The following is a 25,068-nucleotide window of genomic DNA, read 5'->3' as shown; positions in this document are numbered from 1 at the left end:
TGTAATCCCAGCACTTTGGGAGGCCGAGGCGGGCGGATCACAAGGTCAGGAGATCGAGGTCATCGTGGCTAACACGGTGAAACCCCGTCTCTACTAAAAATACAAAAAATTAGCCGGGCATGGGGACTTTTGGAGAGTCCTTTAGTATTAGGGAAGTGCCTCAAATTTATTTTTCTTTCTTTCTTTGTTTTTTTTTTTGAGACAGAGTTTCACCCTGTCGCCCAGGCTGGAGTGCAGTGGCGCAATCTCGGCTCTCTGCAAGCTCCGCCTTCCGGGTTCACGCCATTCTCCTGCCTCAGCCTCCCGAGTAGCTGGGACTACAGGCGCCCGCCACCTCGCCCGTCTGTATTTTTAGTAGAGACGGGGTTTCACTGTGTTAGCCAGGAGAAGTGCCCCAAATTTCTAATCCATTAAGCCAGGACTTTGGTAGCCCTAAGGTGTGATGGAGACTCTGGACAGAACCACCTGTTGACCTATCCAGGACCCAAATATGCACCAGAGCCAGGGATATTTCTATTACCAAAGGTACTGTATGTGTGAAAGATGGAGAGAGACCCAGACCCCAGATAATAGAGGCATGATAGATATGATCGTTAAGATGGAGAAGCCAGGCTGGATTCTAAGCAGGGACTTAGAAGGGGAAACGAAGTGGAAAGTTTCCCCACTCTCCCTTCCCTACTAAAAGCCAGAAACCAGCATCTTCTCCCATTAGCCTTTCAAAACTGGGTCCCAGGGCCTTGATCTCCAGGAGGTCATAAAAATACACACAGGGACACCAGAAGCCACCTACAGATTTATTAAACTTTATTTCCTCTGAGTCTCTGGGCAGTCAGCAGGGATGTAAGGCGAAGTGGCAGTAGCTGAAGGGGCCTGAGCAGAGCTGGTGCTGGGAGGGGGCGGCATGGACAGGAAGAACAGGAGGAGATTTAAATATCCAGGGCTGAAAGCCAGTTAATAGGTCTCCTTCATCTGTTTTTGTATTTTGTGTAGCATCTCCTGCATCCGCCGCAGCTGGAATAGGCACAGGCATCAAAATGCGGCCTTCTGAAGAGTCCTTTAGTGTTGAGGAAGTGCCCCAAATTTCTAATCCCTTAAGCCAGAACCTTGGTAGCCGTGAGGTGTGATAGAGACTCTGGACAGAACCACCTATTGACCTATCTAGGACCCAAATATGCACCAGAGCCAGGGATCTTTCTATTACCAAACAAAGAGATACCAACGTTGGTGATCAAACAGGGGACCTCCCCTACCCGTACTGCTCTCACCTCCTCATCTTTCTCTCGGATAAGCTTCTCAGTTTCTGGATCTGTCCCTGGTGGGACAGCAGGGATGGGGAAGTCGGTACCACTCTCTCGAGTCAGTTTGCTAAGGGGAGAAAAGGGTTGATAAGGCTAGGAGGACTCCAGCACCCACTTAGATTAAGCCCAGGGCTTATAGAAGAACAAAAGTAGGGCTTGGTCTCACCCAAGGCTAGGCTTGGGATCTCCCCCTGCCAGCTTTGTCCTGGCTTCTGGTCATACTTGCGATTGCGTTCCTTTACCACCAGGCGGGTCATGCTCTGGATGCACTGTGCCCGGTAGTTCTCATAATGTGTCTCCCGCGTCACATCCTTCAGGTCCTGCATGTGGGTACGTACCAGCATTGTCCTCAGCTTCACAAAGTCGCAGTGCCCTGGGTTTTCCACTGCATAGCAAGGCTAGGGGTCAGCCAGAGGCATAGGTAGGGGAGAGCCACAGAGGGCAAGGAGATACCCTGGTTACAGGCTCAGTGCTTTACCTTCCACGATGCCCCAGGGGTAGAGTCGACCCCGAACTCGCCGCCCTCTGGCCTCTACTACAGTGTTGCTGCCAATTACTGCAAATGGGATGCTTTCCTGGAAGAGGTTAGGGGTGCCTGTCAGCACCCTCTGTTCTCACCTCTTTCTTTCCACCTGTATCGTCATCTTCTCTGCTTCACTCTAGGAAGCCAGGGTCCTTTCCACCCTGATAGCCTGAATATAGAATTCTACTCCCTTTTTCTACCCGGAAGAAACAAGATGGGAAGGGGATGCCCTAGAGTGGCCCCACCTTTAGGGCTTGGTCCTGCAATTTGAAGTCCTCATCCTCGTCAGAGTCACAGTCTGGGAACTGATAGATCTTGATTCCAAAATGCTCAATCTCCTCCCGGATCTGACAAACAGATGAGGGGCCCACAGTTCTGGGGACCACGTCCTTTCTAGAAGCCCACCTGATGCCCTCCCACCACCAGCTTCCCTCACTTTGCGTTTCTTTCGGTCCACTTCTGGAGGTGTCAGTGTGTCTGCCTTAGCCAGGATAGGCACGATGTTGACCCGCTGATGCAGGGCCTTCATGAATTCAACATCCAATGGCCGGAGCCTGGGGAACAGGAATCTGTGACCACCTGCTAGTGGCAGCCCTGCCCCTGGTGCTCTTGGCCTGTTCCCTTGACAGCACCCGGTGGTGCCAGGAGCCTCAGGCTTGGACCATACCCGTGGCCGAAGGGTGAGATGAAGTACAGGCAGCAGTGCACCCTGTTGTCTTGGATGTTCTTTCGGTTCAGGCCACTCTCATCTCGGAAATACTGCTCAAACTGCTGATCAATGTATTCTGCCACAGGCTTCCAGCTGGGGCAGGGACAGACAAGCAGAGAAACTGTGAGAGTGGGAGCCACCTAGTGAGCTCTGGGACTACAGAGAAGTAGTAGCCCACTCTCTGAGCAGTGTTTTTAAGACATTGTTATTCCCTGGCTTACTTTACTAAATCTTTAGGGAAATTCCTGAATGGGATGGGGTGTATCTCACAGGTCCTGATACAAAATTAGACTGAGTACTCAGGAAAGTTTAATAAATGCTAGCTTGATGAGAGGGAAAGGGCCCAGGTGATCAAACAAAGCAGTAAGAATAGGTTGGACACGGTGGCTCACCCCTGTAATCCCAGCACTTTGGGAGGCTGAGGCGGGTGGATCACTTAAGATCAGGAGTTTGAGACCACCCTGAACAACATGGTGAAACCCCGTCTCCACTAAAAATACAAAAATTCGCTGGCCGTGGTGGTGTGCACCTGTAGTCCCAGCTACTCGGGAGTCTGAGGCAGGAGAATTGCTTGAACCCAGCAGGTGGAGGTTGCAGTGAGCCAAGATCATACCACTCCAGCCTGGGTGATGGAGCCAGACTGTCTCAAAAAAAAAAAAAAAAAAAAAAAAAAAAGAATAGCAAGGTGGCTGCAGGCAAATACCAACTGGAAGCCAGGGAAACTCTAATTCAGGTTTCCAGTGTAACCTCAGAACCTCTTTGCTCATGTGTTTCTACCCTTTCCTCCACCTCTCCAAACCCACTCCATCCTTCAAGGCCCTAAGAACCATCTCTTCCATGAAGGCTCCTTTTACTATACCAATACACACTGCTCCCCCCCTTGTCTTCACTACAGAGCAAAACAAATAAATTTCCCCCAAGAACCTCAATTTTCATATCCTTTGTTCTTCTATTATCTTGTTTAATCCTCACTGCCCTGACAGGTTGACATTATGCATTATGATCATCATCACTATCATTTCATACATGAAGAAACTAGATGCAGAGCAGCTAACAGATTTGCTCCAGGCCAGGTGTGGTAGTTCACGCCTGTAATCCTAACACTTTAGGAGGCCAAGGTGCGTGGATCACTTGAGCCCAGGAGTTCAAGACCAGACTGGGCAACGTAGTGAGACCCCCATCTCTACAAAAAATACAAAAAAGTTAGCTGGGTGTGGTGGCATACACCCGTAGTTCCAGCTATTTGGGAGGTTGAGGTGGGAGGATAACCTGAGCTCAGGGAGCCCCAGGAGGCGGGTGATCAGCTCACTGCACTCCAGCCTGGGCAACAGAGTGAGAACCTGTCTCAAAAAAAAAAAAAAAAAAAAAAAAAAAGAAAGAAAAAAAGAAAAGAAAAGAAAGAAAGGAGGAAGGAGAGGGAAAGGGAAAGGAAAAAGACTTTCTGTAGGTCATTTAGCTAGTAAATTCTCTACCCACCTGAGCCCCTATAGCTCAGTGCACTTGCCACTACACCTTGCCTGACCCATTTACTAATTTAAGTTGCTATCTGATTGAAACATGTTAGAGAACTGCCCCCACCTCCCCTGCTTCCCTGTTGCCACTTGACTATAAGCCTCACAGGGATAGGAATCATTCATGTTTGTTCTGAATCCCTTAAAATGTCCAGCACAGGCTGGACATCTAGTATGTGCTCAATACATTCTACCTGATTTGATGCTCTGCTGTTGCCATGTTGAAATTCTTAAAAATTTTGAAAAATGGGCCCTCCATTTTCATTTGCACTGGGCCCAACAAATTATGTTGCTGGTCCTGCAATTATCATTGTTAAAATCCCTGAGTATGCTGTAAATAGCCCTTTACACTTTTCAGAGCACATGCGTCATGTTGGGTGATGTTCAGATCAATTGGAGAGGTGGTAAGTGCTGGTATATTTTAATTAAATAAATGTCTGACAAAATGAGTATATATGGAGGTGCACTTTAAACTGTGAGGTGCCTGGCAAATGAAATTATTAGTATTATGGAAGGTAAGAGACAGTAGGTAAATTGATTGAAGGGGATCATTTGCTTAAGATCATGAAGTTACTAAATGCCAATCAAGATTTGAACTCTCTGTCTAGCACTCTTAGCACCGCCTGCCTAACTTCTTCATCAAAGCTACCACCTTTTCTCCTGTCAATCTCATCCATTCCCCTCTTCATCTACTCACTTAGGTCTGACCATTACCTAAGCTGGAGGTAATGGTCAGACTTACTGACCATTAGCTGGAGGGAGGTCCCTCAAGCCTGAATGATAGGGGGTTGTGGTAAAGCCAACTTTTCTTTCTGCAGGTAGCCTAGAGGGTGCCTGGAGTTTAAACAAAGTTCTACCATTTTTCCCCTTTGCCTATTCTTCCTCACCTTTACCCTCCCTCCATGCATGCCCAGCCCTTCAACAAGACTTGTTTGTGACACCTAAAATGTTGCTAGTGAAAGGAAAAAGGGTGACAGTTTATTGGGCAACTACTATGTAATCAAACTCTGTGCTACATGTTTTCACACTTCACATGTGTTTGCTTTTTGAGGCTCTTCTCATCTTTTTTTTTGGAAGGTTTCACTCTGTCTTCCAGGCTAGAGTGCAGTGGTGCAATCACGGCTCACTGCAGCCTCGACCTCCTGAGCTCAAGTGATTCTTCTGCCTCAGCCTCCCCAGTAGCTGAGACTACAGGCCTACGCCACCATGCCCAGCTAATTTTTAAAACTTTTTGTAGAGATGGGATCTCACTATGTTGCCCAGGCTGGCCTTGAACTCCTGGCCTCAAGCGATCCTTCTGCCTCAGCCTCTTCTTTCTTACGTCCCTACCCCATTATAGAATCATGGGGCAGAATTGGAAGGAACATTTAAAATAATCTATTCCAATCCTTTCCCTCTTACTTTATAAAGGAGAAGATGGCTGTCCAGTAAGGGAAGTCACATGCTCAAGGTCATAGACAGCTTCTTCCTGATAAGTATGGATATATCTGGGCCTATGTGTGTACCTGTGTATGGAGAAGGGTGGCTCAGGGGCAGCTGGGATTGCACTTAGTCAGACATACCACTCTGTGTTGTTGACTGCATCCCCAAAACCTGGTGTGTCCACAATGGTGAGCCGCAGCCTCACACCCTTCTCTTCTATGTCCACTGCATGCTTAGTGATCTCCACAGTTTGCATGATCCGCTCTGGAGAAGGGGGAAACTGAGGCCAGGGCAAGGGCAGGGACCTGCCCAGTCAGGATGAACTGCCCACCCCAATCAGCCTCATTGCCCAGACTGCCTCATCCACACTGCCCCCTTCTCCACCCCCAAGCTGCCTGGGGGACTGTTCTCTGGGAACCAGCAAGGAGTACATTTCCCAACACAGGAAATGCCGGTGGCTGTTGGCTCTGGCCCCAGCCTCTTCTCTGCTCCCGGTTTTTTTCTTGGATTCCTGGAATCCTTGGGAGTCAGAGACTCCTTCAGAGAGCAAGATTCTGGTCCCTGCCCTGCTTCAGCACCCAAATCTTTAGGGAGCTGGCTGGTGGGCTGCCAGGCAGATAGGCCTATGGAGAGCTGCTGTCAGTCTCTCTAGGAAGCCATGGTTTCCTGCATGTCGGGGAGAGCCCCATCCCCTAGACTCTAGAGTGAGTTTAATTTCCCAAGGCAAGTCTGCCTGATTGTTCTCTCCTTTCCTTACCTTCAGCACCAAGGAGTTTCCGGTCCCGGTACAGATCAGTGAGGAAGAGGCTATTGACAAGTGTGGATTTGCCCAGGCCAGACTCTCCTGAGAGGAGAGAAGACAGAGGCACCAAATCAGAAGGTAAGATCTATAGCCAAAAAGCAACTCCACTGGATCAAGGTTTAGGGGGAACTGCTTTCTTATCTAATCAGAACTAGACTAACCAAACTATAGCATTTTAGAGCTGGGAGGAAGCAGAGATTGGCTTGGGGGAGCAAGAGATTGTCCAAGGTCACACAAAAAGAGGCAAATGCTAGGGAACTGTTGGTCAGATGCTCTTTGCAACCAATTCGTACACCCACCCCCACCCCACCCCACACACATACACTTTCACAGACCAATGACTCCTGGCTTTTTTGCAAAACAGTACAGCCACTCGCTGCTTGCTCCCTCTGACCTATACTCCCTTCCCACTCATGGACACACACACTATCCCCACCTGAAACACACCCTGCCCAACCCAGCCCTGTCCCTTTTCTACCTGCCACCATGAGGGTAAAGTCAAAGCCTTTCTTCACGGACTTTCGGTGGACTTGGTTGGGGAGGGTTGCAAAGCCCACATATTCCTTGTCATCCTAGTAGACAAGAAGGCAGAATGCATCAAGGTGAGAAGCCAAAGGGGCCCTGGCACCCAGCGCTGATCTTCTCTCCCTTTCAGGCCTTTGCCCCAGCCTTAAAGAAGCAGTGCCAGACTTCTCTGGGTTCCCATCTGAGGCCACCAGCTGGGCCTCCTGCCCTTGCTGAAACTGCTAATTTCCAGTGCCCTTGGGGGCAGATATCATGGAGATAGGGCTTACACAGGACTGAAAGAGGTCCCAGATAAACACACACACACACACACACACACACATACACATACACTGCCCCCTGCCCCCTGATCTTCCTGCAGCAGCCCACTGAAAGGTAAAGGCAGGGCTGGAGGCTCTACCTCAGAGGAATCATAGGGATCAAGCTTGCCCCATGGGCTGCGGGGCCTGGCGGATGGGCTGAGAGGGGCTGGGGCACAGAAGTACTGCTGGTTGTCAGCGGACTGGGGCCACGAAGGGGGTCTGAACTCCAGGTCATCATCATAGAGGTCTGGGGCCTGGGGCCTTGGCTCCGGGACTTGGGGCCTGGATGCCCAGGTCTTAGCCTCTGGTGGGTGGCAGCTCTCATTTCCTGAGAAATCCTTCACGAACTTGCTCAGTTCTCCATCATCCGTGGTGTCCTCCAGGAAACGCTTGATCTGGGGGAAGCGAGGTGGGTGGAATAGATGGGTGGTGCCAGGAAGGGAGCCGGAAGGGAAGAATGAGGAAGGAGACAGAAGACAAGAGAAGGCAAGAGGGAAAGGGAAAGCACTTGTGGTTAGAAGAGAAAGAAACTGCAGCCAAGCCAGAGGAAGTGCTCACCATCCCTCCCTCACCTGCTCACAAGTCTCCCCAATCCAAGATGCCAGGCAGGGCCCCAGGGTCCAAGAAGAGCCCTGGGCACCCCCAGAGCCCTGGAAACTGCTCTAGGGAACTGAGGAACTCCAGTTCTGGTCTCCTTCTCAGCAGCATGTTTTTGGGGGCTGCCTTTCCTGGGGTTCTGGTCTAGCCAGGGACTGTCTCACGCCAGGAAGTAAGGCTGGACTGATTAAGATAGAGCAGACAGAGGCATTAAACCCAGAAGGAAAGTACAGTGCATAAGAATGGGGCAGGGACATGAGGAAAGTAGATAGGGGAGAAGAAAGCTGCCTGCATCAGGCAGGTCAACCAGCAGGGGGTTCTGTACCTCCTGTCACTACTGGTCAGTGAGCTGGGGGACTGGGGTACAGATTCTACTGCCGGTGCTCAATTCCCAGGGTTCACAGACCAGCGTTCAGTACAGCTGATCCTACCCCTTACTCCAGACACTGAGCCACACCCAAATCTGACCCTGGGCCCTGGAAGAGAAGAGTAACACTGAGCCACACCCAAATCTGACCCTGGGCCCTGGAAGAGAAGAGTAAACCTGCCAGTGGATGCTGACTGTGGGTGGAAGGCAGCTGGGAGAGACCAGGTGAGGGAGGATGGAAGAGCCCGGGGAAGGCTGAAGGACGGCTGGGCCTCCAGAGCTTGTGACAGCCCCCAACTGTGACGGACATACAAGGGGAAGCACCCTCAGTTATCTCCTTACCCGCTTTGCCCAGAGCCAGCAGTACAGGAGAGGGGCTGGCCTAAACCATGACCCACAGGGAGTGGAAGGCAGAGAATGGATTGACTGCTCTGTAGAAGCCTGTTCTACCCCATCCCCAGTTCAGAAGAGGGACTGTTTCCCCCAACTCTCATTGTCAGCTCTAGACCCTAAAGATTCTCCTCTTCTTTGGGGTCAGCCTCCTTTGTGGGGTGCCTGGCAGTGCTGGGCTCAGCTCTGCCTCACAATACCCACGTGCCACCCCCAGACAATGGACAAGGGCCGGCTGCAGAGGCTGACTCACTCTCTGGGGATTAGCCAAGCCAGTGGGGACTACCCCAGACCACTGTGGAGTCCCAGCTAGAGTGGGGGAGATAAGATGGCCACAGTCTTCCTGCAAAGGGAAGAATTGAGGGAGGCAGATATGCATACTGCCAGGTGTATGCCAGAGGGAAGAGGTTGGGATAGGGAGGTTAGAGGGAAAAGTCTGCTAGGAGCTACTGCCAGGCTGTTGCCTCTCAAGTCTTCACACCTGCTTATAGCCATAGTCTCCAGTGCTTGCCTGGACAGAGGGGAGGAAAAGAGGCCCCTCAGCCCAAAACTGGAACCAGCAGGTGGAGGCTGGGTGACCAGAAGAGGCTATCCTGAGGCAAGCCTAACCCAAGGCTTTTCTCATCCATGATATTTGTGAGGTCCAGTGGCGACCATACATCCCATTCTATGCCTGTTGTCCTGGCATCGTGATTAATTGTGCCCTTTCACTCTCAAAGTGTCCCAGCTTGGACAATTAATTACATGGCAACAGAGAAGGGGTGGGACTGGGGGGCAGCAGGACTTGTTGTCTGGCAGCTAGTAAGTCTGGGGAATTCCAGGAAATCCTGCCTCTCTGCACAAATCCACAATGACCCAGCAGTTGGTCTGCGGGTCAGGACAAGGGTGGGACAGAGAAAGCTGTGCTTCACCTGGTTTCCCAGGGGCACTGAGTGGAGGGGCAGGGATGGGAGAAAGGAAGGCCCTAATGAAGATCCCTAGCCCCCACGATCTTCCAGCAGAGCCTCCAGGAACCCAGCACCATCCTTGTCTCTGCCAGCCCTGGCTGCTCATCCGCATGGAGGGGGCCACAGGGGCTCTAGACAAGGAGTCAGGACACCAGGGTCCCTGCCTTCTGCCTGTTCATGCCCACTCCCAGCTCTGCCAGTGACCAAATCATTTTCTGACTTTCAGCCCCAATCCCAGCCAAGGCAGGGGGAAGACAGGTCATGTCCACCCATCTCCCAGAGCAGCACCTTACCCCAGCTTCAGTCCTGTCCTCAGGGACAGAATTCCCTTGCCATCCCAGTGAACGGTCCATGTCCCACGCTTCAGACTCCCTGTCAGCAAGCTCTAGGTCTAATTTTATCTCCCAGGCAAAGTTCCTCACACACAGAAACAGTCTTGTTTTGATGCTCTTGTTGTCTGGCTTCCTGGCTTGCTCCTTTCCCTTTCTCTTTGACCTCCTTCTGTCTCTGGCAGGGGCCAAAAAAGCCTGTGGAATGTCCTTCCCCACCCCTCTTCTCCTCCCCTTCCCTTGGCTCCCACCCTCCAAGGACAGCTCAGCTGCAGCAGGATCACTTGGTTCCTCTGCAGTCCCCTCCTCCTCTGATTGGCTGCCCCATGACGCCTGCCTGCTGCCTACCCTGGTGGGCACAGCACCAACCTCCCAATGTCTGTTTGCAGCACAGGCTCTTGATCCATTTGACCTCTCCTGTTAACCCCCAAGGACACTGTGGTCTGCCTGAGGACTATGAGCTGTCCCCAAGTGACCTGGCCCATCAGCACATGAGGACAGTCACCCAGGATACCCATTCCCAAAGGAATTGAATCCCCCAATCTCTCTCTTTCATCTTAACTTTAAGCAGTGCTGGAGTAGGATGAGATGTCCTATACGTCCCCATATAGGTTTTCATGGGAATGGTCCCACACTTCTTCCCAAGCGTTCGTTGTTGTTTTTTTTTTTCCCCAGTGGGGAACATCACTGTCTTCAGAAATATGCTCCTAGATTTCCCTGCAGGGAGCACCAGCCACAGAGGGTACTTTGCTCCAGGGACTCCCCTTACCCTAGGACACCTGACCTCTGACTCATGGCAACCTGTATCAATTCCATCACTCCATGACTTCCATAGCATCAACAGGGGAGCTGTTAGCACTTGGTCTCTAAGGAGCATGGGTTCAATGCAATGGGGAGGCTGGAAGCCCAGAAGCTTCAGAGCTGCCATTTAGGTGGGAGACAAATTAAGGGGCCTGGTTGGAAGTGTACACTCAACTAGGAGTCAGGGGGCCACTGTTTCTGGTTGGGTGGAAACATCTTTTGTGAGTCTGGATAGTGTCTTAATTTGAGGACCTTAATGTTCAGTTGTGAATGGCCCTTCCTTGCCTCCCAGGGAGGCTGGGGAGAGAAAGCACTCCCAAATGATAGATTCCTTAAACTGCTTTGAACCTGAGAAGAGAAGGCGCATCCCAAGTCACAGGATAGTCATTAATGTTGGCCTGTTTTTCTTTTCACATGTAAATTTAAACCCCCTGGGGCACCTGGGTTGGAGAGGTCTCCCCCACTGATTCCCAAAGCAGCTGGGACACTGACCTCCTTTGACAAAGAGACCCTCATAGAGGAGTCTGGTCTGAACCAGTCAGCCTAAGAACTTGGCTGGTTGAGGGCAGGGGCCTGAGGATGGGGACTTTGGTGGTGGTGGTTGGGGTGGGGGGGTGTCTTTAATTAGAGAAGAACAGGGTGGCCTCAGACAAGCTGAAAGCATCAAGACCTCAGCTGAACTGAACTTAGTATGTGGCAGAAAAAGCCCCTCTAGCCCCTGCTGGACTTGGCACTGGGGATAATCAGTACTTCCCTAGGCTTCCATCCCTAGAACAATCGGTCCATCCATCCACCATGTGGGGAGAAGTGGGGGACAGGAATAAGGACAGGCCTCTCCCAGGAACCCCCCTTTGGGGAAGGTCACAGGGTCACCAAGACTTCCTGGCCAAGGCTTGGGCCTCTGCCTGGACACAGCTTGAGAGACAAGAGCCCAAAAGATTGGCCCTACCAGTCCTGAAAGCTTCTGATCCCAGGGGGCCCAGGGAGTTCCCTTCTGGAGGCTGCCCACAGCCACCATCTCGCCCCACAGGCTAGTCAGGGATCCCCCACTGCTGTAAAGAGTTCGTGTTCCCCAATGCAGAGGGCAAAGGCTGTAGGGCTTCCAGACTGGGAGGAGAGGACGGTGTGTGGCCTGGAGGTCCTGACATCCTTATGTTATTTGTGGCAGGCTCTGGCAACAATGTCAGGAGAAGAGATGACATCTTCAGAGCCAAGCATCAAAACTTCCTACCTGGGCACCTCCAGGGAGGCTGGCTGGGGTTACTGTTTCTCTTCCCACTACAGGCAGGTGGCAGGGATGGGTGCCCCCACCCCCACACACTGCAGAGGGACCTGGCTGGTGGGCAGGGAGGGGGTAGATGCAGCAAGAGGAAGCTTTCCCATGGTTCCTGTCCCCGGGGGCAGAAGGATATAGCTAATCCCATCGGGCAGGATGGTGGACTGGGCCTCTCTCTCTCAGGAGTCCCTTTGAGAAAGGCCCAGGGACTGCCCCTTGTCAGGCTGAGGCAAGGAGGGGCCAAGCGTCTCACCATCCCTCCTGGGGAGGCAGGCAGTGTTTGTGGGCCTCCTCTGTGTTTTCCAGATGAAGTTGGTACTGGCCCCTGTGCCCAGGGTAGGTGGGTCAGGAGGGGTTACTCAGGTAAAAGCTGACCCAGGCGAGGAGGGGGACCCTCACCTCCACTCACCACTGATGCGCCTTCCCCACCCCAACATGCGCGTCTCCACCAGCGGGCACCTCCCTCAGCACGGACCCACCCCTTCATCCTAGACCGCAGGCATTATCTAGGGGTCGGGGCCCACTCTGTGGCTGCTCAGAGGGAAAAACTTGGGAGCAACGACGCACCGCCGCTCGACAGCAGTGCCAGCCTGTGCCCGCGGCCGGCGACGGCGCCTCCCACCCTGCACAGCCGCGGCTGCGGCGCCGCGGGTCCCTTTGGAGCCGCCCGGGAGCGACCCGCCCTGCGCACCCCGGCCCTGACCCGCGCCCGCCCGCCCTCCTGCCTGCCTGCCTGCCTGCCTTACCATGGCTGCAGCCCGGGCGGGGCCGGCTCCGCCTGGACAGCGCCCGAGCGACCCGCTGCGGAGCTGCGCGCCGACCTCGCAGCACCGCGGTCCCCCTCCCGCCTACCCGAGTGCGGACAGCTGGGGGAGGGGCCCGGTGGCGGGGGCGGAGCGAGTCGTCCCCGGGGCGGGGCCTGTACCTCAGCTGCTAGGCGTGCCGGCGCGAGCCGGGTCGGGGTGCCCACCTTAGGGCCGGCCTCGCAGCCCGCGACCCCCGGAGGCGCAGAGCATAGGGTCACCCAGGACAGAGCGGGGAGCCTCAGCTCCTCGTCCCCGGGCAGCACTGGACACCTGGCTCTTTTTTACTCAGCTCCAGAAGCACCGCGGGGGCTTGAACCAGTTCCCAAAGAAAACCGAACGCCCCACCTGGCATCCCCAGAAGACGCCGCCTTTGGAAGGGATGGGGAGTTGCTCCATGAGTTGGAGAGAAACCGTTAGTTAGCGCACGGATTCAGCAAGGTTTTCACAAAGTGAAGCCGACTGATGCCCAAGTTACTGATCACCACACCTCCTAAAGGGGAATGTCAGATATTCTCCACCTCCACCCGAGCTGTGAAGGGGCAGGTTAGAGACAGGTTCCCTTCGTGCAGTACCGCAGATTACAGATTAAAGAGGATTTGCTGCAGGGATCATCTGCCGGAAGGATGGAAGGGAGAGGCTGAGTGGCTTTAACAGGGCGGTGGAGCCTTGCCTGTGGCTGAGGACAGTGGGGAGGGCCTCAGGAGAGGCCAACCCAGGCGTGACCCAGGCCCAGCTGGGCCACTCTTCCTCCCACAAGCAGGTGAGATGCTGAGGGGACAGATGCCCCTGAAGCTTTAGAGGCATTAGAGGCTCAGAAGGGTCAGAGCAGCAGCTAGGGGAAGGCAGATGCTTGGTGAGTGGGGTGTTGGTGAGGGATTCCCTGAGCTAAGTAGGGTCTGAGCTGGTCAGGCTCCTGTGGAAGTTTCCAGAAGCATGTTCCGTCCTGACCCCCAAGACCCCTCTCTCAATGGCAGGCTGATTGGCTTCTGCCTGAATACACTCTGGACAAAACTAAGACCCACAGGCACGGCCCTCCCTGTTGGTAGAAGTGCCAGAGGCCTGCCTGCTGTATTTCAGTCTGATCTGTGAACCAGTAGCAGTGGTCGGGACCAGTTAGAACTTAGCTAGAGGAGGGAAGAGGGCCTGAGGCAGCAGGTAAGATCAAGCTGAGAAAAACAATGGGGCTGCTACTGGAGCTGTTATTGGCTGTTTGGCACTGGTGGACTGGAAGATGGCAGGGTGTTCACGAGCCAGCAGGTTGAGGAGAAACCTTCCTAGTTGGGTGGCCTTGCTTCACCCGTCAGGGTCTCAGTTTCCATAGCTGAAAATGAGGGGATTAAACTAGATGATTTCTAAGCTTCCTTGCAGCTCTGGCCTTCTAAAAGTGGATGCAGTGGGGGAAGGAGGATATGCTGTATGCTACTATAGGCCTTGGAGGAAGATAAGAGAACAAGGCAGCAGCAGGAGGTGCTGGAGAAAGGTTGGCCATGCAGTGATTCAGGAGAGGGCCCAGGATCTGAGAAAAGGGGGAGAATGTATAGAATGGGGGCAGCAGCTTGGCTCCCCTGAAAGGGAACCTCTAAAGGTAAAGAGAGGCTCCCAGAAAAGGCCTGGGGTAGATCAGAGGATCCGAAGCTGTACTCAGGAAAACAAAGACATAAAGAGAGAAACCAATGGCAGTTGGAAGTCTGCAGAAGCAGCAGCTGCTGCTACCATCAGCCCCAAATGTCAAGCTTGGGCTATACAAAGCCCCACTCTTCAAAGCCCTGGGCCTCCAGTACTCATGTATGCACTCTAAGAATACCTCTTACATGCTTCCAGAGTCCTGTAGCCTGGGGTGAGGAGAAAGCCTACATCAGGGAAGACAGGACCCAGCAGAAACCCTTACTTTCCACTATTATAACATGCCTCTTCCCCTGATCTCAGCTGAATTCCAAGTGTGGACACAGACACATCTCAAAAGGCAGCCCAGCCAGCTCATCCTCAGCTGTGGCTGGAATCCCAGTTCTTCTCTGGCACCTGCTGCCCAGGCGCCAGAGGGCCCTGTGTGTCCTGAGGAAGGTTGGTACCAGCTTGCCTTGAGGAAAGTGAGGCCCCAAGCAAGTGCTGGGACCACGGAGCTTAGCTCTAAGCCAAGAATATTGGGGTCTAATCTCTTTCTAATCACTGTACCACAGGCCTAACATGAGGCATGCTGGGTGAAATAAAAGCTGAAGACTGACTTTGAGCCATCCCGCCTGCACAAGCCCTGCATGCTAACCTACCACAGCATTCGGAGGACTCTGAGAGAACTTGGCCTGGCCACAAGTCCTATGCTAACTTGGCTATCTTACTGCCTGAAAGTCCCTTGCCCTCTCTGGGCCTCTGTTTCCCCCACTGAAAGAGAAGACTGGACTTCTCTCAACTCCAGCTCTTACATTCTGTGTGAGGGAGTTAGAGTCTAATACAGCAGCCCTTGCGTGAGTCACTGGCAATTTACTGAGTGCTCTTCCTCATCTCCAGCCAGCAGGTGGCCTGGCCAACTCTGCTTCAGCATGGCTCAGCTCTTGGAGCGCTAGCTCTCCCTCAAAATTCAATATCCCACCAAGCACTGATGGCCTTGACTAGAGTACAACTCCCCAGGCACTGCTAGGGCACGGTATCTGAGCCAAGTGTCTAGCTGGGAAACTCAGCTCAGCTACCATAGCTCTAGCCTGCTGTCCTGGGCTCCGTTGCTTAGGTCAGGCCAACATGGTATGTCCTGGCCCCCTCCACTAGGTCTTTCTTGCCCACCCATAGGTGCAGGTTGTGTGGCACAGGACCTAAGCAAGGAGGCTGCATGTGGGCCATCCCAGGGCCCAAGTTCAAAGCCGATAATAAACAGCAATTACCATAGGAAATCAGGATTTCAGATCTGCATAACTAGCAATGGTCATTTCTGCCTCTCAGTAGCTAAGTTTCCCTAAAGTGGTGCAAGAACTAATCATACATCCCTTCCCCAGTGAGATAGATGAGTCACTGATGATATAGTCAGAGAGCCCTCGGACCAAAGGCTATCACTGGGTTGTGTCTTTCAAGGAAACCTCAGCAAGTCTGTCCAACAAGGTCTGTGGTGGACAAAGGCAATAAACCAAAATACATTAAGCCCAAATCTTCCCCCAGCTGCTGCCACGTGTCCCATGATCCTGGAGGCAGGCATAAGGTGTGGGTGGCAAGGCTGGGGAACACTGTGTTTCCTGGCACCTGCCGAATGACTGCAAAGAGGGGCAGTTCCGGAGCTGGTGGAGTGCTAGAAGCCAGACAGTCCTTCCAACACCCTCCGTGAGCAGGGCAGGGCTATAGGAGCTCAGGGTTGGAAAGGACTTACAAACCTCCTGATGTGACTACTCACCAGATGTCTGAAGGCTCCCCTGCCTTCCCAGCCTCTGCTCGAATACCTACCTCCAACGGCCAAAAACTCACTGATTCTAAACAACTGCCCTTCAACCTTTGGGCAGCCAAGTTACCAAAGTCTTCACTATACTGTGCCAATATCTGTCTCTCCCTGGCTTTTACCCTCCATATGCCTCCATGCTGGAAGCTTTGCTGACTCATTTCATTGGACTTTGCTTTGTCCTTTGATGTCCACACCCTTTCAAGTGACCCATCTGTATACTTTTCTCTACCAAATTAACCACAAGCTCCTCAAGGGCAGGGAGTATGTCTTCTCTTTTAACCTCTGCTCACTTCAAATCAGCAAACATGTGATGTGATGTTTGTCTGGGTGTCCAGGCCTCTGCCCCCAGGAGATGGCTGATCAATATGGATTGACTAAAAGGACTCATTGATTAGTTTTCCATTCTGATTTTAGAGCCCAGACAAGCCTTGAGGCTCTGGGCTTCATTGACCCTTCACTTGCCCTTCATCCTGGCTGCTCACAAGCTCACACCCACCTCCCAGCCTTATGGTTCACATGCAAGGACACAGATGTTACTCCCACTAAAACCTTTCCCTTCACAATTCTTGATACCTAAAGGTGCTGCTGAAATATTGAGAAGTATTTTCCAGGGAGACGTGGCTATAGAAGAAGGGTTTCTATACCATATAGTTGACTCCCTGGCACAGACTGCTCCTTAAAATGCTTCCAGCTTTGATGAACAAACTCTGAGCCTCAGTTTCTTCATCTGTGAAATAGGGAGAATAAATCCACTCATAGGCTACTATGAAAACCCACTAATGCACTTAACGTGATCACTAAATGAATGGTAGCTATTATCTCCACTAATAAGAAAATTATCAACATCAAACCAGTAACTGTCAACTATTTCAAATGCCTTCCCTCCAAAGGATTTGGAGTGTGCACGTGTAATAGGGGTAGAGAGATGGGAGGACAGAGAATACCAGAGTAATGCCTTAAATTAAAGTGACATTGGAATGACCAAGCCACCACCATCTGTGGAGTCAGCTTCTCCAGCTAGACACCATCTCTAGAAAGCTAGTGCTTGGTCTCAGACCTACCGACCCAAATTCCCGGAAACAGCCACTGTGGAGACCCCTGGAACTAGATGGCTTTGCCGGCAGTGGGTGTGCCAAGGAAGCGACACCCACAGTGTCAGCCTGAGCTTCCCTCAGGAACTGCCTCACATTCTGTCCCCCTCCTCCAGGCTTCATTCAGCCCTCAAGGTGCAGCTGTCTCCTGCTGCTCCCCTAACAGCAGCTGAGCCAAAGGCAGCTGAGCAGAGGAGGGTAAGGGACACGGCCATTTCTGCTTCTCAGGACAGCCTGCCTCTGGCTGAGCACCTGTCAGGGTGGCTCCTCGGTTACAGATTTACTTCCTCACCCAAGTATGCACCCTGGCTTGTGAAGCCAAGCTCCCTACTCTACCCAGGCCCACTGTTTCTGTTACTTGGAAAATCCACCATTTCAAACAGCACCAAACTACTCTGCAGAAAGATGTGATGTTGGAGATTGGTTGCAGTCACCACACAGCTTCTGAAAATACACCAAAAAGTCCACGATGGATGTGGCAGATTCTTCCCTATGTGGGATTATTCTGGGTAAAACAAAGAACTAAGAAGAGAGTCTGGCCTCAGCTCTGCTATCAAGTCTGAGAGAAAAGTATCGTATTTTCCTGCCCCCATTTTATAGGCAGAGGGAGTAACCTGCCCATGTATCACTGTGAAGCCAGGACAGTGTCCCCTCACTCTGTGCTTCCAGGCAGACTGCACCACAGCTTGTACTAGGTGACCAACTGTCCTGGTCTGCCCAGGACTGAGGGGGTTCTTGAGACATGGGACTTTCAGTGCTAAAACCAGCAAAGTCCCAGGCAAACCCTGATGAGCTGCTCAACTTAGCCTGTCCCCAAATTAGCAAGTTTTAGCCAGAGGTCACCAGTCTTCCATCCTGCTCTGGAATTGGCTGCCCAGGGTAGCTGGAAATGAACAGAGTGCCATCTGACGGGGTAAGATGCTTGCTTCCTAAGAAGCTGTGCAACAATGGTCAAACTGCTATAAAAATCCTCCCAAGGCCAGGCGTGGGGACTCATGCCTGTAATCTCAGCACTTTGGGAGGCTGAGGTGGGCAGATCACAAAGTCAGGAGTTTGAGACCAGCCTGACCAATTTGGTGAAACCCCATCTCTACTAAAAATACAAAAACCAGCTGGGCGTGGTGGTGGGTGCCTGTAATCCCAGCTACTCAGGAGGCTGAGGCAAGAGAATCATTTGAACCCGGGAGGCATGGGTTGCAGTGAGCCGAGATCATGCCACTGCACTCCCAGCCTGGGCGACAGAGCGAGACTGCGTCTCAAAAAAAAAAAAAAAAAAAAAAAAAAAAAAGCCTCCCGAGATGCCTTGCCCCATTTTCAGCAGTTCTGCTCCATTCTTTCAACGATTCTCTTTCTTCTCAACTATGAACCTCTACCCGAAGCAAGAGAAATGCCAGGTACAGTGGCTGGTGCCCATAGTCCCAGCTACTCAGGAGGCTGAGGCAGGAGAATCACTTGAGCCCAGGAGTTCAAGATTACAATGAGCTATGGATTGCACCACTGCACTCCAGCCTGGGCAACAGAGCACTTTAAAAAAAAGCGAGGGAAGGTTCCTTTCAGATAGCCCATGACCTAGGATTCTGTGAACATCCTCATGAATGTGGAAACTCCCTGAGTTCCTCAAAGGCTTTGGATTTCTCTTTGTAAAGGAAACCAACCTGAGCAAAATGTTCCTGTGATTCAGAAGACAACAGGAGGCTGATCATCCTATCCCTCAGGGGTCACATGACATGTCATCCAAAAGACACTGAGGTCTGCCTTAAGTATCAGTGAGATGGCCTCCTCTGATTCCTGGCCTATTTTCCAGAGTTGGTTTCTTGCATAATTGATAGAGCAGAGAGTAAACCACCTTGCCCTATGACAGCCTGAGAAGTCACATTTAAGGATGAGTAGGTCAGATGCCTTGAGGACACAGGATCTTGGGGCTAACACACCCTGTCCATCAAAGGCATTGCAGTCCCTCCCATCAGAACTGCTTTATTTTCAGGAACTCCCCAGGGCTATGTGAGAAGACAGCCCCCAGTGACCCATTAGGGCACCCTCAGGACCTTCCTGTTGAGCTTTTGCTAGTTCTGATCCCAAAAAAACCCCATCAGGAATGCTTCCCTCAGTCCAGCACAAACTCCTCTGGGGAGACTCCAGCCCCTAATGTCCCAATCCAAGGATGAGAAGCATCTGTCCACCCCATTCCTTAGACAAAAGGGCCTTGAAGGGCCATTTGGGAAGGGACTGACACGAGAAAGAGATGGGCTGAATCAGGTGCCATCCCCAGCTGTTCACCCAGAGAAGCTTGTGAAGCTCAACAACAAACATGATGCCTTCCACAAGCCAGGCATCATGGCCAGGCCACCAGAGAATCCCTGCCAGGAATGGAATCTGGAACAGACTCTATGGTCAACCATTCCCAGATTAGAGGAATCAGAGGCCTTGGACACCAGCACCACAGCATCTCCATCCTGAGGCTGCATGGGGCCATGCTGGCTGGGGGACAGGCTGGGGAGAGCCTAGCTCTCTCATGCATTAGAGAGCACCTGGCCCACCTCCATGCCATCCTACCTCCAGAATGTCGGAGAAGATCAGCAGCCCAGCTGCCTGGGAGCCTTCTCTTCTCGGCTTCTGGGGAGCAGCTCTGTTGCTGAACAGGGCTGGAGAGCTGTAATTATTGAGACAGGATAAGAGCTATTTTAGGAAGGAGCCATCCTGTTGCCAAGGCTTTTGACTTACTAAACTAAAACATGATGCACAGAAAAAGGGGGTGAGGATGGGGGAGAACAGGGAGGAGCTTGCTCAAAAACATGAAATCTTGACTGAAGGAAAATATTAACCCCTTCCCAAAGGTACAGATTTGCATCTAGGGGTGAGCAAAAAGCTAGCTAAGACACCACCATCCCTTGGCTTTGGGAAGGAGGGCCTACCCATATCCCTGACCCCCTACCCATATCCCTGCGAACTCCCTCTCTCCTAAGACCCTCCAAGAGCACTTACTCAGTCTGTTCCATCTATTTTGACATTTCAGCACCAACTATTTCATATTATTGTTTAAATGTTTCCTGTTTGTGTTTTATCTCCCCAACCATATCATGGCAAGTTTCTCAAGGCCAAGGAACGTGTGTGCTGTGAAACTTCAATGCTTCCCCTAAAAGTGCCTAGTAGAGTGCTAGGCATCTGAATAAAAATTGTCCATTGAAAGAAGGGAGGGAGGAACGAAGGAAGGAAGCGAGAAAGGGAGGGAGGGACTTACTGTCTTGCATGGAGATAATCTCTGAAAGTAGCCACTCCCACCTACAGCTGAGCTCAGGGTTGGATAAGAACCCATGGCAGTGGGAGGTGGCAGCCTTGTTTCTGGTCACCTCCCCTTCAGCTGTTCCATTATCTGAGCTTAGGCTGACCCCCACTATGCACTCGTTTGCTTTCTATCTGTGGCCAACTGTCCATCCTGAGTCAGCCCATGAATGGGACCCATTAGAGGCCATTGTTAGGCTTTGGGTAATAGAGAAATACGGCAAGAGAAAATAATGGAAGTAGGAAGAGCTTTGACCATCTTATCAAACATGGGCCAAGAATAGCCAAAGTACTTATGGGAACAATGCAGTGAAATCAGGACACTGCCAAAATGAGGACACAGGACTGCTGAGAGCAGAGTCCACCTTGAGTTTTTCCAAGTTGAGGACCCAAATAGTGTGTAACCCAAAAAAGCGACCCCTTTCTAGAATGCCCCAGGCTGAAAAGAGGAGAACCAGGCGGGGATTGATCCAACGGCTACCTAGACAGCCTTCCCACAGAGCACTTGGCAAGATTCATCATCTGCCAAAAGGTCTGTTCTTTCTAGGACTGCAACTAGCTCATACAGTGCTTTTGTGCAAATCCCCCTCTGGGGAGATGCAGCCCCACAGGTGCACAGCTTGGCAAATGGAACACAGGTTAGATTTCGGCCCCCACTTACCCCCTCCACCCAGTGCTCTTGTGCAGTGAACAATCTGCTCAACCATAGGGAGCAGCTCTGTCTCCCTCCATGTCTACTCCCATTACAGGACAGGAGATGGATTTGGATTGTAGGGTGGGCCCAGGAAGACTGGGAGTAACCTCCCAGGGGCATTCTTACCTCCTCATCTGTCATAACAGAGTAGAAGCCAGGCATTCCCAGGGGGCAGCAAATGGAATTCAGAGAGTGCCAATAGGAGGGGAAAAAGAGAAATTTACTAAAGACGCCCAGTGGACTTGGGCAAACCTGGCCCAATCCCTTCCTAGTGCAAGTGGCCCAAATAACAGCAGCTAGTATTTACTGAATGCTCACTGTTGCCGAGCACCGTGCTAAGTGTTTTTTCAGTAATAGCTTGTAATAATCCTCACAATAACCCTAAGAGGGAGCCATTATTCTCATTAACAGATGAGGAAACTGATGCTTGGAGAGGTAAAATAACTTACCCAAGGTCACAGTCAGAAAATAGTGGACCCAGGGCCCAAATCCAGTTAGATAACTCGAGTTCGTACTTTACTGTGCCGCTACTCTATAGAGCTTTGCTCCCTCTGAGGAGGACTGCCCTTCTCTGCTCTTTGCTGACCATCACTAGGAGGGCTCATGCTGGTTGGGATTGGATGGCATTCCCAGGGCTCTCTCCTCCCCAGGGACTGCTTTATCCATAGCCCTGGCCTCTGTCATGCTCATAGGGCTGGAGTATATTTTGGGCCAAAATGCTCACAGCAAGAGGTCCCTGCTGCCAAGATTTACTCCTTGAGGGCTGGTCCCCACCCTCCCCTGCCCCCAGAGAAGCCAAGAGTATAAAGGGAACGGAGGGTCACAAGGTCTGGGGACACTTCTCTTAAGGATTCTAGAGCTGCAAGACACACTGACGGTCTCAAGGGGGAGGCCCAGACATCTCTGAAGATCCTGCCTGGGCAGCACCAGTAAGTACCCCAGGTGGTAGAGTGGGGGCATGAGGAGGGTTCTGAAGAACCCGAGAAACACATGAGAAGAGTCCCCAGCCTGAATTAGGGTGAAGTCAACTCTGAGCAAGACTGTGAAGCAGGCGGTTTGCTTTGGTGTATTTTTTTTAAAATCATGTGATAGGTGACCAACTAAGCTGAAAAGGCCATGAGGCTTAAATTATTCTCCATTCCAGAAGTAACTTCCTGTTAAAAGGAGACTCTTGAAAATGGAAAAGATTCCAAGCCCCAAAGAAATGACTCTAATGGTGAAATTTTCAGCAAGATGAGAAGTTCCTCTGCTTCTTCAGGTCAAAATCCCAGCATTTATCTCCTAAACGACCCAACTCTGTAGATACATAGATGCCACTCCTCACCTGTCCTCCCATCCCCCAAGCTCCCACAGTGGACCCATAGGAGGGAAAAGCACAGACCTTTCAGCCACCAGATGACACGATTGTACATTTCCTCTGAGACATCTGAAAGTAACAGAGAGATGGTTGCTTTTCTTCTCTCTGTGGGATGCACATCCCACCCTCCACTACTTGCAGCTCCCTTTCTAGCTCCACATTTCTCCACCCAAAGGTGCCCTCAGCCCTTGGTCCTCTCCAAGAAGCTCCTCCAGCCTAGGACTATATATCATATTCCCATTCTCCCTTTCCCTTTTTTACACCCTCTCTCTGTGCCACTGTGAATGCCTTTCCCCTCCTAGAATCCCAGCTCATCTGCACCCCACCCTCTCCACTTTGTAGCCAGAGTATTTACCTGAGGCCCTTATTCTATTTAACAGCCCTTACCGGCCCTCACCCCAGCTCAGTTCTTCATCCCCACTCAGGAAGCAGCTTTCAACCCTGCAAGCCCTCTCTACTACCTTCAATTGAAAAGGTAAGCAGTGTTGCCTGGAGGAGTCAATGCCTGTCGCCCGGCCCAAGCATCATCATCGATGTCATTAGCTTGGAGCACAGAGAAGCTGGCAGGGAAGGAATGGAGCAATAGGCTCAAGGATAGGACTAGCTTTGGCACTGGCAGGAGAGCAGCCCTTATTCCCAGAATGAAGAGGTGGTCTTTTCTGCCCACCCCAACATCCCATCTCACTAAATTGGGGCTGCACCTGGGCAGTCTGCTTCTTCACATACCCAGGAAGAAAGCACTAAACCTTTGAATGGGTTGTTTGCAGGTGTGCTTGGGGGTCTGTGGCACTTTACTCAGTGGTGCCCAACTTGGAAACTCCTTTGGTGATGATGGTGGTGATAGGCTTGCCTTCTCTCTCTGGAACTTCAGATCCTCACAGAAAGGGCTAGAGTCTATTTTAAAACCAGACAATAAATGATCTAGGGAAGAAGAACACTTAAGCTCAAAATCAGGTGTTGTCGGCTGGCTTTGGGGTGTTTCAACTTCAGGATTCAGCAAGGGCCACCATGAGGAGTCAGGTCCGTACCTAGGTAAGGACCGAGGAGGCAAGGGCCGAGGGGTCAGTTCCAGTTCTGCATGGATGGAGGGCTTTTGCGAGAGTTCTGGATACCTGGGTGTAGGTCCTTGGGACATGTAGGTAGTTCCTGGGGGTTTTGGGGTTTGCTGTTTATAGATGGGCTCTGGAGTGACAAACATGGATGACTTGTGGGAGCCCTCAGTCACTGATTGAGCTGTCACACGGTGAGTTGGCTCTACTGACTGTACCCCTGGGGAGATGGTGACCCTGCGGCCAACCTCGTTGTTTCCTCGGATTGGGGCCCTCACATTGGACTCCACCTGTGATGATACTAAGACCTTTGTGGAGGGCTTGGTTTCAGGATAGACAGAATACTTGTGAAGAGACTCAGGGTCTACTCGTGCAGAAACTCGGTGTACACCATCAGAATCTTTAAGGACAGAGAGTTTGAGTGATGAGTCCAAGTTCATATTCCTATACAAGGCCTTGGGTTTTGAAGGAATTGAACTGTAAGGACCTGTTTCTGATTCTTCTACAGGGACCTTTCTCTGGGCTGTCTGATAGTCTGCAGAGACACAGCTGCTTCTGTGCTCTGGGAGAGAGGGACTCCTTGGAGATCTGATCTCGCCAGCAGTCGTAATCCTTTGGATGGGCTCAGTTTGTACTGCTTCATCCTTTGGGTAAGTCAAAATCCTACGGGGAACTCTGACTCCTTGGGGGTTCTGGACCTTCGATGGTGGGTCATCTTGTAAGATTTGTGATTGTAAGTTATCCTTCTGATCTTGAAAACTCAACCGACGAGTAGATTTGGCATCTGGGATTGATGAGGCATGATGGCCGACCTCGCGCCCTGACTTGCTCTCACCGCCTCTTCGTGCTGCTTCCTCTCCAGGTGGACTAACATTCCGTAGTCTGCTTGAAGCGTGGGAAGCCAGTGTCTGAGTTTGCTGGTTCTTTCTAGGAGGAGAGGAATGGCGGGATGATTCTGTTCTTGGTCCAGTCTCGGTTACCCGAGGAGTGGGTACCGCATAGTGTCCAGGCCCTGACTGGAGGGAGACAGATTGAGGATAGTCTGATGCCAAATAGGGAGTGGTGGGATGTGCAGCTTCTGATCTTCCGTGGGAAGGGTTCAGGGAGACTGCAGCACTTCGATGGCTTGAGGCAAGAATGTACCCATGTCCCCGCTGAGGGGATGTGTTAGTAGTAACCTCAGACCCTCTCTGTGCTGAAACTGCTACCTTGGCCCCAGGTTTATTTGTCTTGACCATCTGATAGATTGTGCCTTTCTGAGTAGATCCCATATTTTACTGGCTCGCTTGTATTCAGGATCCTAATGATGCCTGAATATTTACCCTGTTTTAAAGCTGCTGTTCTTGGGCTCCCACAAAAGTGGCTGTTGTTCTAAGAGTGTCTCAACTAGTCCCCTTAGCTACCTCTCTGTCTGGTGATGTCATAAAGGAAAGAGTTTCCTTCCTATTAAACATCCTAGTGTACAGTCACAATTCTTTACAGAATCCCAAAGAAGTACCTGAAAGGAATCTGTGGATTTCTCTTTGGAGTTATATCATCAAGCCTTTGGCAAGTTTTTAACAAAACTGGGATTTCCTT

At 51.6% G+C, this 25,068-nt stretch overlaps 1 protein-coding gene and 1 long non-coding RNA gene across 8 annotated transcripts in view; one reads left to right on the top strand and one right to left on the bottom strand.

Annotated features, from left to right (window-relative positions):
- Positions 1-782: 782 nt before the first annotated feature.
- Positions 783-24,743, bottom strand: SEPTIN4 (septin 4). 6 transcript variants are annotated; one of them, XM_008011284.3, is made up of 14 exons: positions 23,168-24,743; positions 22,466-22,510; positions 21,211-21,218; positions 7,191-7,487; positions 6,744-6,837; positions 6,221-6,307; positions 5,604-5,727; positions 2,489-2,623; positions 2,258-2,375; positions 2,067-2,168; positions 1,777-1,873; positions 1,521-1,683; positions 1,266-1,365; positions 783-1,011 (listed from the first exon to the last, which is right to left on the bottom strand). In XM_008011284.3, exons 1-14 carry the CDS (start codon positions 24,726-24,728, stop codon positions 952-954), a joined length of 2,991 nt encoding a protein of 996 aa, XP_008009475.3. In that variant the 5' UTR covers positions 24,729-24,743; the 3' UTR covers positions 783-951. The 6 variants fall into 6 exon arrangements, with proteins under 6 accessions (XP_008009475.3, XP_008009477.3, XP_008009476.3 ...); XM_008011286.3 differs by lacking the exons at positions 21,211-21,218; positions 22,466-22,510; positions 23,168-24,743 and adding an exon at positions 12,546-12,662; XM_008011285.3 differs by lacking the exons at positions 21,211-21,218; positions 22,466-22,510; positions 23,168-24,743 and adding an exon at positions 9,687-9,946.
- Positions 6,237-25,068, top strand: part of LOC140708651 (uncharacterized) — a 33,549-nt gene continuing 14,717 nt past the window's right edge. For both annotated transcript variants that reach the window (XR_012088803.1, XR_012088804.1), the window contains exons 1-2: positions 6,237-6,343; positions 23,999-24,140. This is a non-coding gene — a long non-coding RNA (uncharacterized lncRNA). The remainder of the gene's footprint in view (positions 6,344-23,998; positions 24,141-25,068) is intronic.

This window comes from Chlorocebus sabaeus, chromosome 16 (assembly GCF_047675955.1).
Source record: "Chlorocebus sabaeus isolate Y175 chromosome 16, mChlSab1.0.hap1, whole genome shotgun sequence".
In the NCBI taxonomy this organism is placed as follows: domain Eukaryota; kingdom Metazoa; phylum Chordata; class Mammalia; order Primates; family Cercopithecidae; genus Chlorocebus; species Chlorocebus sabaeus.
This window is presented reverse-complemented; position numbering and strand designations above follow the sequence as displayed.

Bases quoted from the DNA above. Each gene is read 5' to 3' on its own strand.
- SEPTIN4 (XM_008011284.3), bottom strand. From the start codon at position 24,728: ATGGTCAAGACAAATAAACCTGGGGCCAAGGTAGCAGTTTCAGCACAG. The intron at 22,511-23,167 runs GTATGTGAAGAA...TGTTACTTTCAG, and splicing joins GTTTAGTGCTTTCTTCCTGG to ATGTCTCAGAGGAAATGTAC. The intron at 1,684-1,776 runs GTAAAGCACTGA...CTTGCTATGCAG, and splicing joins CCCCTGGGGCATCGTGGAAG to TGGAAAACCCAGGGCACTGC.